Here is a 13257-nt window from a genome sequence, read left to right on the forward strand (position 1 = left end):
TCTCTATTGAATGTGACAATTGGCAGTTTTGCTTCATAACTTAGTAATAATGTTCATTATAGATGCAGGGACATTCAGTATGACTTGATCAGTGTTCAGCGCCAGTACATTACTACTGCAGAGCTCATTGACACCCATTACCAGCCTGTGTTTCAAACTCAAAATTGTTTTTAGTTTTTAGTTTTTTAAAATGGAAACTAGATACTGAAAAAATATCTCCCTATCTTGGGATGAGCTAATTGAGAGAAATCTGGTAGTGTAACTTTTCCATTCTTTGCCATCACTCCACATGGGTTAGGGCTGTGTATGTTTCCATTAATGATTTTAATTCTTCATTTCATTTGTGACAAGCAACGGAATTTAATGGGTTTCGCTTCATTTCCTACAATTTCAAAAACTGGTCATATTACAAAGAAAACAGAGAATACAACATCAAAGTGGAAGGCATTCAGTGCCATGTGTTTTGATGGATGACAAAATGGTGTTTCTGAACGGATTCCAATGTAAGGGACCGTCTCAGATTGTCGCAGAAGTTCAAGAAACGAAATCCCTTCGTTTAGATCAAAACCCCCTCCCCCCTCCCCCTAAACGAAACTTCAAAAGTGCGAAATGTTCATGACTGCCTGAGAGTACAATGTTGGATTTTGCTATAGCTATATACTAAAGACGTATTTCCCTTGCCACTGTGACATTACAATTAAAGTAATCGATCAGATTTGGGCATTTTACCGCATAAAAGTTTCATTTCACTTTCCCTTTTTGTATCTCTTGTGCTGTTCTTTGTCTTTGTGAACACGCAATTTGTACTTGGTAGGGGTGATAAATAAGCGAGAAACTTTGACAAGGGGGCCGAGGCATGTTCAATCGTATTAAAACGACTATGACCAGGTGCATAACAAGTGACAATAAAGACAATGTGGTTAGAGCGGACGCTTATAAATAGCACATTTTAAAAATTGATACTTTTTGTCTTTGTATAATTTGATGAATGAAAGGTTTAGGATACAATGTTACTATCGGTAAATTGTGTTTGGGGCACAAACGAGATGGAAACAGTTACAAATTTTTTGGCATGAGTGTGCAGTTTTTCTTTAATTTAAAATAAACACACGAAAACTTGTGATCACAAAATAAAAGTGCGAAAGTGAAGTTCACTAATTGAACGGAGGTCAAACCCCCTCCCCCCCCCCTAAACGAATGAATTTCGCTTTTTGAACTTCTGCGATAATCTGAGACGGTCCCTAAGCCCTGTGTTCTCTTTCTTTGGCATATTTGCATGGAGGCAGTAATATTTGATAGGGACACCTTTTCCCTCTCTCAAACTTTCACATGCAGTTCCGTATATACATCCTTCAGTAATAACATGTAAATGAAGTTAGTTTGAAAGTTAAAATCATGAAAAGGATGCAAGAAGTCGCAGCTGATAGGCATTGTAACCTGTTCACCCCTGATTCTCTGTAAACTGGTCCACATTCACCATTGGTAACAATGGATTTGGACCAAACCATGGTGGTGAAAGGGTTAATTTGCATATGTTACCAGAAAATCAGGTCTGAAAGGGATAACACTGAATTAGATAATCATAGGTATTTTTTGAGCAAAACTGTCAATTTATATTTATTTCAAAGTCTGTATGATACCACAAGGGCTGGGAATAGAGTGGCTAACTTTAAAAGCTACCAAGTCTATTGTACAAGCATACACAGTCATACGACTTCTGTAATGTAAATAATACGTTGTTTTTATTTTAAGACAAAAATTTCTTACACGCTTTTTGCATGTTGCAATTGTATTTACAGAGTCTTCAAGTTTTTACTCCAAGCAATGTGTCTGTATAAAGGTGATAAACCAACCTATTTTTATTGCAATGTCATGAATTGCGCAGAATAAATAAACAAGCAACAATGGTACTGCAAACTTAGTGAGTCATCGCAAAGTTGTTCTGATATGCAAGCACGCCCACAGTTGTAATTTTTAAGCACTTGAACATTGGATGCCTGGGGTTTTAATGTAAAACAAAAATTAATTTCACAAAAACTGCATAGATTGGTGCATCAGAGAAGACAATGGAAATATACTGCAATATTTCCTGTAATACCATGTCGCAGATTGCTTCCCCTTGGGCAATACCTTTGAACTTGGAGTGAAACAGACAAAAACCAATACATATATGTGATATTATAATGTTTTTTTATGAAATATGGTTGTTACGGAGTACTTGTGGCGAAGTTTAATAGAACTCAAGGCTGCATCCAAAAGATTGGATCAATGCACTAATCATTTTCAGCACTTTCACAATCGTTTCCTGTTGGCACCTCTACTTTGTCATTAGAGAGAGACCGGGATAAATCCATTGAATGGAAGTGAAAGTGATTCATCATCTCCATGGCGTAGACGTTGAATAGTATTCCAGACAGAGAAACATTCACACCACTGAATATCCAACGAATTGGTTTTCTCTTTTAAAGCTCAATATCACATTTTTCTGAGCTTAGATAGATGGTATTTTGATAACCTAGTCTAGTCTGATGATGTAAGTACATGTCATGCCCTGTGAATATGATTGGCCGATTCATGTTCAAAATTGACCTGATCAGCGAATCGGCAACTGTTGGAATCACGTACAAAGGACCTGGATATGTACAGCGAATGTCCTGATTCACCTACACAAGTATGGCTCTCACGTATTTTTGGAGCCTTGATTTCAGTTGCGAAGACGAAGGAACAATCTGCATCTCGGAAGTAGTTGTTAAAGCATCATCCATTAGAATACTGGACACAGGGAAACACACGTTTTGCTGGCACAATACTATCATTGGTGTGGACGGAAAAATCATCATCAAAAAAATACACACTTTATATTTCATCTTGAATATTTGACAAAAGTGTCACCTGTAGCAGAAATCACACAAAAAATTCTGCTTTGAAACCACCATTTTCTGCTTTTTAATTGTTTACATTACTTATTTTGTCTACATTGCTTTTTTATAATACAGAACTATGGAATTACCAATATTGATGAATAAAGAACTTGAAATAATGACTGTACATTTGAAACAAGTGGAAAAAGTTAGAACAGTTGAAAAAGTTAAAAAACTTTTAACCTCTGTAACAAAAAGAGGAATGACAAGCCTCCAACACATGAGTTTGAAAAGTTTCATGACAGAATGCATAGCACAATGTGTCTGAAAACTTACCAGATTCACAGCACTTCTTGAGAAAGATTTGGAAAGTTTTCACGTAAGGAAGAGAAGATATGGTTTAACAGACCACTGCATAGTAAAATTGTAAAGAGTTGATTAACAACAGCTGTTCACATCAACTTTTAAAAAATTTTCAATACTGTCAATACGTAGTGGCGAACAAACAAAAACTTTTCATCGTAGTGTTTTTTGTGGATATTTTGTCAAATATCACAAAGGCAATGAGAGTTTACTCTTTGCCTTTTTTTTTAGTTGTGTATTAATGCTGTTTGGGTTAAATTGTTTTGGAATTACGACTGGGCAAGTTGCTGTGCTTGGACTTCGTCCAGTACATGTCGGAAGCTTTCAACGCTGACGTGTCCTCTCTCGTTTCGCGACGCTGCCGCTTCCCAAATTTTGTCAAAAGTGTCGTCTTCCATTTGAACACCCAGTCTGGTGAAGATTGTCCTTATCTGGTTGGGGGAAAAAGAAACGTTTCACATCGTTAGTACAGATAGTGAGGAAATACTCCCATACAGGAAAGTTCTTAAGGTGTCTAGTTCAGAAGATAATCTACTATGTCACAATTGCTGAGATTAACCCTTTGAGTGCCAAGTCATTTTTTGTCACCTTTGTGAAACAAGCGACCTAGCGGCCGATATAGCTCCGCTGTGTTTATGTAGAGAATAGCTAGTTTTGATACATGTTGATGAATATGGTGGAAATCTTTGATAGCTCAATGCAGTGGCCAGAAAAAGTGGCTAAAATAGCTGCAAAAATACACAATTGAAGATTTCATCATACTTTGAATATAACACATCAGATCATCCGTAAGAACATGTCAACCAAAGCTATCTGATGAGTAGTTTTTTGAGAGTAAAATTTTTTGACCAAAAATGGCTACAATTGCCTAAAAAACAAAAATTGCAGATTTCATCATAATTTCGAAAGATTAAATTTGGTTCATCTATAGAAACCTGTATACCATATTTCAAAGCAGTTAGACCAGTACTTTTTGAGAAACACATTTTTTGACCAAAAATGGAAAAAAATTGCCCCAAAAATTCAAAATTGCAGATTTCATCATAATTTCAATAATACTTTTAAGTTCATCTATAGAAACCTGAATACCAAATTTTAAAGCTATAAGATGAGTAGTTTTGGAAATACACATTTTTTGACCAAAAATGGCAAAAATTGCCACAAAATTACAAAATTGCAGATTTCATGATAATTTCAATAAATATCATTAAGGTGATCTGTAGGAACCTGTATACCAAATTGCAATGCTATCAGATGACAAGTTTTGGAAATACACATTTTTTGACCAAAAATGGCAAAAATTGCCCCAAAAATACAAAATTAAAGATTTCATCATAATTTCAATAAATATCATTCAGTTTATCTGCAGGAACCTGTATACCAAGTTTCAAAGCTATCAGATGAGTAGTTTTGAAAATACACATTTTTTGACCAAAAATGGCAAAAATTGCCCCAAAATTACAAAATTACAGATTTCATCAGAGATTCAATATATATTACTTAGTTCATCTGTAGAAACCTGTATACCAAATTTCAAAACTATCAGACCAGTACTTTTTGAGAAATACATTTTTTGACTAAAAATGGCAAAAATTGCCTTAAAAATGCAAATTTGCATATTTCTCCACAATTTGAACAAATCTGAAAAAGATCATCCCTAGGGACATATGTACCAAATATCAAAGCTATCGACTGGTAGTTATGAAGAAGAAGATTTTTAAAGATCTTTTTACCAAAAATGACAAAAATTGCCTTAAAAATACAAATATGCAAATTTCACCACGATTTGAACAAATCTGACTGAAGTCACCCTAAGTCAACTGCATATCAAATTTCAAAGCAATCGGACAAGCGGTTTCAGAGAAGAAGATTTTTTTACCAAAAACACCAAAAAATGCCCCAAAAATACAAATATGCAAATTTCACCACGATTTGAACAAACTCAAGTGAGGTCACCCCAAGTGAACTGCACATACAATTTCAAAGCAATCGGACTTGCGGTTTCAGAGGAGAAGGCAATTGTTGACGGACGACGATGACGGACGACGACGGAAAATCAACCTATTTGATAAGCTCCGCGTCGCTGACAGCGGAGCTAATAAAACCCAAATTATTTTTTTTCCATATTTTTTCAGAAATATTGATAAAAAGTGAAGCCAATAGGAAATCATGTCAATTCAGTCAACAATTATAAAAAAAAATACAGATCAGAAAAATACATAAAAATTTACAATATGTTGCACTAAAATTTTGCAGGGAAAAATTATAGCACTCAAAGGGTTAAAGCAATATGCATACTACCATATGAAGGTGATGTGCTTTAAAATAAGTCATGGCAATTAATACTTTAATTCATTAATCACAGCACCAATTATGGGTAGTGAATGTGCTCAGTAAAGGTATCTTTTCTTTGTGATGTATTTTGTACAGGTGCCATAGGTAATTACACTTTTCAAATCACTCCTTCCCATTTGATATCTTGTTGTGCCAATTTACGCATTTTACACATTGGACAAAATCTGTTGTTAGTTTTATGAATTATTTGAAACAGATGTACAATGTCAGAATTTCTTTAGACTGAGTTGATGGTTTCTACTGTAATAAATACAGAACGTTCTTATGCCATATTTGAAGCATCGCAAAGTTTGATGGAAATATATTATATTATGACACTATTTTGCATTACAAGATTTTCTGTAGGAATCCCAGTCTGAATATTTTTGAAGTTTTTTTTCAAATGTGATGATATATTTTATAAAAGCCACAAGAGATGTTAACCTTTTGAGTGCTGTAGTTTTTCCCTCCAAAATCTTAGAACAACATTTTACCAATTTTTGTGGTTTTTTAGCTACTATAGACTATAGTCTATAGAAGCTATTGGGATGGGTATCCGTCCGGCGTCCGGCGTCAGTCTGTATGTATGTATGTATGTATGTATGTATGTCCGTTTGTGAGGCGTCCGTCCACTCAAATATCTTGAGAACCGCAGTACTTACTGATTTGATATTTGTTGTGTAGATGAAAAATACCATTTTGAGAAACTATTTTTTTTAATTTTTTGATATTGTCGAAAAATAGGCAATTAATGCCAAAAAAGGTGTTTTTGGTAAAAAATCTTCTTCTTCATAACCGCTGGTCAGACAGCTTTGTTATATGGTATACAGGTCCCTAGGGGTAACCCAACTTAGACTTGTTCAAATTGTGATGAAATATGCAAATCTGTATTTTTAAGGAATTTTTTTGTCATTTTGGTCAAAATTTGACTTACATTGTATGTAATTCTTGTACTGTATAAACCCTATCAATTCACCCAAAAAAAATAATTAATATGATTTTAAATAATTGAATTAATTAGGAAATCATCAAAGCCAAAATAATTTTAGTGTAGAATTATCAGAAAGTTCAACTTTTTTTGACAGTTCATAGTGAAATGCTTACCATCTTGGAGGATTAAAACATGTAAAGGCAACTTTCCTGAATCCCAACTTTACATATTCTGAACCGTCATTTATTGTGCCCTGTATGTTATCTAAAAGAAATTGCTCAAAATAGTCAATAGAGATAGAGATAGAGATAGAGAAAGTTCTAATTTCCATTTATGGTTGACTTGGTAAGGATAAAATAAAATTACTTTTTGAGGAAAAAAATAGAGTGGTCAATTAAAAGAGTGGTCAAAGTGATAGGGTTTTTATGGTAAAGCTGGGCTGTATAAAGATTCCTCATGTGCTATTTATAGCAATTATGCAATCTGTGTAAACAGTGCAATGAAAGTGTAACATGATTCCTTATAATGCTTTGATGACCTTGAACTTCTTAAGTTTCAAACCTTTGTCTCTTCAGTGTGCTTTCTCTGAGTATGTACAGTCTCAACTTATTAAACAGAACTCACAATGTTAATCAAAGATATCCACCTTCTTCATCAATACATGTGTCACAAAAGGTTATTCTCTACATAACTCAACAGAGCTCTGTCAACTGTTGAGTTGCTTGTTCTTTCAAAACGCTGGTCAGACAGCTTTAATATTTAGTTTACTTGTCCGTAGGATGACCTTAATGAGATAATTTCATACAGTAAGGAAATACTTAATTTTGTATCCATGTCTATAGTAGCTTCAGGGACTTTGGCCCTATGTTTTCTGTAATTTTTTGATAATTTTGGACCAAATAGATATCACTTTTCATTGACTGATTTGTTGATAACAATTTTTGGAAAAATCTGAACAAAAATTAATTTAGTTATATTTTATAAAGGCGACAAAAATGGACTTTGGCGCTCAAAGGGTTAAAAGAAGTGTGCCACTTACTTCATCTTTTCTCCTTGGTTGGAAGAAGTCTTTCTCATAAACACCTCTATTGCTGTACATGGATGGATTCACCAGGCCGTAAGCGTCTGATTCATCACCGTAATTTGTACGATCAGATATCCGGCGGTATCTTGGTGCTGGCAGATCACTGCGAATTGTCGGTACACCATAACATCGGAAACCTTAGTGAAGTAAAAAAATTTCAAAGTTCTTTTACTGCTGTGATACGATTCGTTTTAATTATATTTTTTTTCAAAAAAATCACATCATGCAAAGCTTCCTACTATAATATGCAGTAAAAAATTCGCTCATTTGATTCAATGGCGCTCTCTTAACGTTAAAATAGTGAATCACTTTTATGTACGTGCAGTTTTTACACTCTGTGTGTTGAATGCAATACATAAAATGTAACTTTATGGCCAGAAAGTTTAACATACACACAACTTTTCCGTTTGTCTATAGAATAAAATGCAGAAGTTGTCAACAGACTCTTGATTTACAACTATACTGTGACACTTTTTTGATGATTCCTGAAAGCTTTCACTGCTATTATCAATAAAACATCTGAAAATACCAAAATACTACACTATGTCCAAAGTTTATAAGGTTTGAAAATATGCTAATCTTGTAGTGGCAACCTTCCACAGTTTTTACAGAATCTTAAGTTATTACTTTTAAAAATGCGGTTGTCTGTTTTTTTCATGACAAAAATGACAATAAGCTGTTTTCAAATCTCTGATCATGACTTCAGACTTGACTGCAGAAATTTGTACCTTTTGATGACACCGACCCACCAACTGTAGCATTGATCATGGACGCTGATGTCCTGTGCTCTCCAATAGCTCTGTCGATCTGTTTTTCTGTAGCACGTCAACATCTCCATCCAGCTTGCTCTCCACTCCCTGGTTCATCTTGTCTTTCCAGTTGAGAAAATTGGCAAATTCCGCGTAGTCAATGTACCCGTCCTTGTTGCTGTCGCAAGCGTAGAGCAAAAGTTCTAGAAGTTCAGTTTCCACGGGGAGGTTGAACTGCACACAACATTCTCGGAGTTCATTTATATCGATTTTACCATCTCCATTCTGTAAGGAAAGTGACATGGAAATGTCAATATCATTTCCCTTTTAAGACTCAATCGCTGAGTAGTGAAAGTTACAACACTATTATATTGTATGAGTCTTAGCTTTTAAGACAATTTTGTAATAGATATAGACAGGGATATTCATATCTCAATTGTCTTGTACAGAGACAAATTCATCAATATTCAAAAAATCAAATTATAATTGCCAACATAAGCAAAAGCATTACACTTTATTTATAGGCGAAACTGCGGATTTATTTGTTTACATTATTTTTGGTGATTCAGCGTATTGGATACAGAGCTGTATTTAAAACTAACCTTGGATGCAGATTGGATGAGGTACTATTAAATTTTGCATATATTAGTTTGTCAACACATTCAGCAGTTTACTGTACAGCAAATACACGTATATTCTCTGTCAGCTATAATCACCAACTTCACTGTCAATCTGACACATTCCACCAAACCAGTAAGCACTTAGTATATCCAATTAAAAAATTCTGTTCGTAATTCCTTTTGAACAAGTTAACCATTCACTCTCTTCTACATTGTGTAAGTGGATGCCAGATTGTTCTACGAACCAATCTTTTTAAACATGCACATACACTCAAACAGCTTTTTTGATACATTGTACATGAATCAATTCCTAATATTTGTATAATAGAGAATCACAACTCCAGGAGACAAAAAAACACAATCTACCATTTTTTCACAGAAAAAAATGTGAGAGTTAAAGAAAAGTGTTCACAAAGTACCAACCTTATCATAGTGTTGAAAGGCTGCCTTGAGGTCATTAAAGTTGTGGAAATTGGCTTTTTTGAGATGTTGTCTGATGGCGGCGATGACGCCCCTCTCCCTGTCTTTTCCTCGTAGATACTGACCAGGCACTCGGCCATGTAAGAGATCTCCTGCTCCGTATTCGTCTGGTCTGAGCATTATACCATAAGTATGATCAGGCGGCACAAGTAGGGTATCCTTGATTGGGTCGTGGACCTGACCTAGCTGTGGTTGTGTGCGTTCACGGAAGTCATCAACTCGCTTTGAAACTATCTTGGCTGCTTTTTCACTGAAAGGCAAAAGTTGTTTTCTTAATACTATATATTGTCAACATGAATACCATGCAGAAAATAATTACTTTTACTATTTGCAATTTTTCCTTTTTTGAATTTAAACTTTCTGTCCATCTCTATCTGATATAGCCATCTCTCATTCCCTCTCCCCCTCTCTCTGCCTCTCTCTCTGTGTCTCTCTGTCTGTCTCTCCCTCTTGTAAAAGTAATTTTAGGTGGCAAACAATCTCAATTGCATGAGCAAAAATTTGACAAATTGCAATCAACGACAGCATGCAAAAAAGGGATCTACTTGAGAAATTGACTTACGCTTGAGCATCATGCAACCATTTCAGTGTTTTCTTCACGTGTCTGCCGTCGTTATCATGTGGAGTTGGAACACCAAATCGACTGTCCTTAGCATACCGAGACCAGTCATACTTCCTGTCCTTTTTTTCACCGACATCATAATCATTATGAGTGACTATGTAGAGGTCATGACCCTCATTTCCTTCTGTCATCACTTGTTCGTAGGTCTTGTCCGGTGAAACCAGCTCACCAGCACTTCCATCTGGAACAGACAACACAATGTAGCTCCATTTAGATTTGCCTATATTGTTGCCAATTTACTATTATTACTTTCAATTGACGTTGATCAACACGAAAAAGTTCGGAGAGAATGAACTCATTTTACTCATTCAAGAAAGGGGATAAACAGAGGTACAGTGAGGAGATGTTGCATAAGTCAGAATTCTTTTCATACTGAATTTTTCAAATGTTAAATAAGAATTTTAAGTCACAGTTGTGCTTTTTCTCTTTGTGTGATTTTTTACTTCAGTATTAAAATGCTTGGACACTAACAGTGCTGTGGCTAAACATGATTGGTCGTAGCCAATGTATGAATCAAAAGTGATATCTTCAAATTAAATGTAGCAACTTATGGAAAGATATCATTACTTTTTTTTATCTATGTAAATTTACGATATGTTATACAAGAAAACCAGATTATGTTACACTTGTGACCACCCATCCAGTATATTCAAGAAAGACATAAGTCGTAAAGGTGATATAATCATCAATTTTACAGATTAGAGCAGTTGTTACATCAAGAACTGGGTTGAACACTTTTTGAAGGTATATACCTAATGGTCAATAACATTTAGAACAATCTTCTAGTGAGTTATCGCCATCGGCAAAAGCCTGTTTGTGATGTACAGCAAACAGACCTTGTACTATTTGTTTTGTTGAAATTCTTGGCAGTTAGAAACGGTTCAGTATGTGTTAGTTGCCTGAATTGACAGACTACTAGTATTTGCATGATAGATGACACCACTTTGAGCTTTAACCATTTAATTATGCAAGTCAAATACGTAGCTCACACAATTAATCTTTTCACAAAGTACAATATATTTCCTTAAAACATGTTTTTCAAATTGTTACCCTTATTAATATTACAATGATTGCATGCGCGCAATAATGCACAGTCTGCCTTGCCTCAGTTGTATGGAAAATGTCACTCACCAAATACATTCTTTATTCCAAAGCGTACATTGGCGACATCAAGATTATCAGGAAAGCCTGGGCTTTGATCATAAGATTTGCCAAGGGGAGCCTGCTGCTTGCTGGCGTACAACATTTCCTTCTTGTCAAACATGCGTTGCTGGTATAGTGTCTTTGGGTGTGGATTTGCCAGATTACCAGCCTGTCAGCAAAATAATAAAGAATTATTGATATGATATTTGCATGGCCTTCTATTGTTAGCAAGCTTTCAAATGAAGACTTGGACCGTGGTATTATTTTTGAAACATAAAGTTATTAATTTCAGTATTTTCGAATTTCTCTAATTGGTGCACTTACACATTCACAATGGATGAGTATGTTTAGTGCTATATTATAGTCCTCATTATAATCAAATTTACCAGGATAATAATTTGATGTATTTAACAGTTCACAGAGTACTGGGTCCATTTTTATGTAAATCATTTCTTGACATCAGCACCTCTATTATTTTGACTACCACCATCATATTGTAATCATCATCACCTTCATTGCACTATCTGTTTTGAAGTTTAAACTGTGATATTATCATAATTATCTCATTTAATATGGTCATCATCTTCACTGATCATCATCATCATATCATTCTTATCATATCATCAATCATCCCTATACATACACATAAACATTTATAACCATTGCCTAGAATTAGTAATTTTCACTGAGGTTTTCTAGTGGAGCTAGCAATTCAACTTACTGAATCTGATGGCCTGGTGCTAACTCCATGGACTATTGTGGAAGCGATGTCTGGATCATTTGCTCTTCCATAAAACACCCGTGCTGCACTTGGTTCGGGCTCAAAGAAGTTCTTGAATTTCTTGACTGTATCAGGGGTTGGTGCTCTTTGGTCATGTAACAAGCAATCTTTTGCACTGTCTCCCTTCACACTCATCAGCTTCCCAGCCTAATGAATGAAGTGAAGACAATTTTCATACATGGACTATCAAAGACTGTATAAAAGAGAACTTTCTTAATTCTTTATTAATACTCATCAAACACCGTATCGTTTATCCGGCATGGTACACTGTGTATTGAAGATAAAATGTGAGAAGTGAATAAAGTTGAACAAAATCAAATATGCCATATACTATAGTACGCATACAAATCCCCGATATGACATCGATCAACAAAATATAAGTGTAGTCACTGTAGGTCTCATCATCTTATCAGATAAAAGAGCTACTACCATGGATGATGGAGGTAGCAGAGACCTAGGGACCGAGACCTCCATGCTACTACAAAATAACAAAACAAAAATGTTGTTCTCTCCATTCATATTAGGTCACCTTAGCTGGGTTTTGTCAACTTGTTGTATCTTCTTTCCGTTGATTCACCAAAAACTTTCGATATCACTTCTTCTATTAAATTATAAGATTCCTTTTCATGCTATGTGTAGAGTAACACTCGAGAATGTTGTGATTGAGTGATATGAACATCAGTGACTGATTTCGACCACGGAGATAAAGCGAGACAAAACAAACGTATTATGCCAATCCAGGCTACCGGTGTGAATGAATGGAGAATCAACATTTGATAAAGGAAAGCCATTTAGGTTGGGCCGGATCACAAACGTTAATCTACGATTTAGACAAATGAACTGTAAACTTACCGCATCGATATCTAAGTTTCTGTCGGTGTACTTTCCGGCATTGCTCTGGACAGGAATACCCTTCGTGACGAGCTGAACTGTTTCCATTTTCGAACAAAGTTCAGTTTTAAAAAGTTTTGATTTTGTGAGTGTCCCAGTACCTCTAACTTTATGATCTCCTTTGTGAAAAAGCGTACAAGCTAAACTAAAATTACACCGGTCCGTGAATTCCAAATCACACCTTAAGGTAACGTACGGAGCAACAGGTCCGACAGTCTACTGTTTTCCCGTCGTGGTGGGGAGTCCCTTTCACATCACACGCACCTGGACCTATTTTGTTTATGGTTGCTAAGATGTCTCAGTAGCCTCGTTCGATAATCATTTTTTATTGACATCAATACAATACTGAAACACCCTAGCTAGAACTTCCACAACCTAATCAGATTCTTTTATTATCC

General features: G+C 35.3%; 1 protein-coding gene across 1 annotated transcript; it reads right to left on the reverse strand.

Annotated features, from left to right (window-relative positions):
- Window positions 1-1715: 1715 nt before the first annotated feature.
- On the reverse strand, window positions 1716-13106 carry LOC139143532 (EF-hand domain-containing family member B-like). Its single transcript, XM_070713960.1, is given in 9 exon segments — window positions 1716-3655; window positions 7529-7710; window positions 8302-8400; window positions 8403-8607; window positions 9366-9672; window positions 9985-10225; window positions 11176-11356; window positions 11909-12115; window positions 12821-13106. Coding segments are annotated over 9 exon segments (1671 nt in total). The 5' UTR covers window positions 12908-13106; the 3' UTR covers window positions 1716-3493.
- Window positions 13107-13257: the final 151 nt, after the last annotated feature.

This window comes from Ptychodera flava, chromosome 11 (assembly GCF_041260155.1).
Source record: "Ptychodera flava strain L36383 chromosome 11, AS_Pfla_20210202, whole genome shotgun sequence".
Classification (NCBI taxonomy): Eukaryota; Metazoa; Hemichordata; class Enteropneusta; family Ptychoderidae; genus Ptychodera; species Ptychodera flava.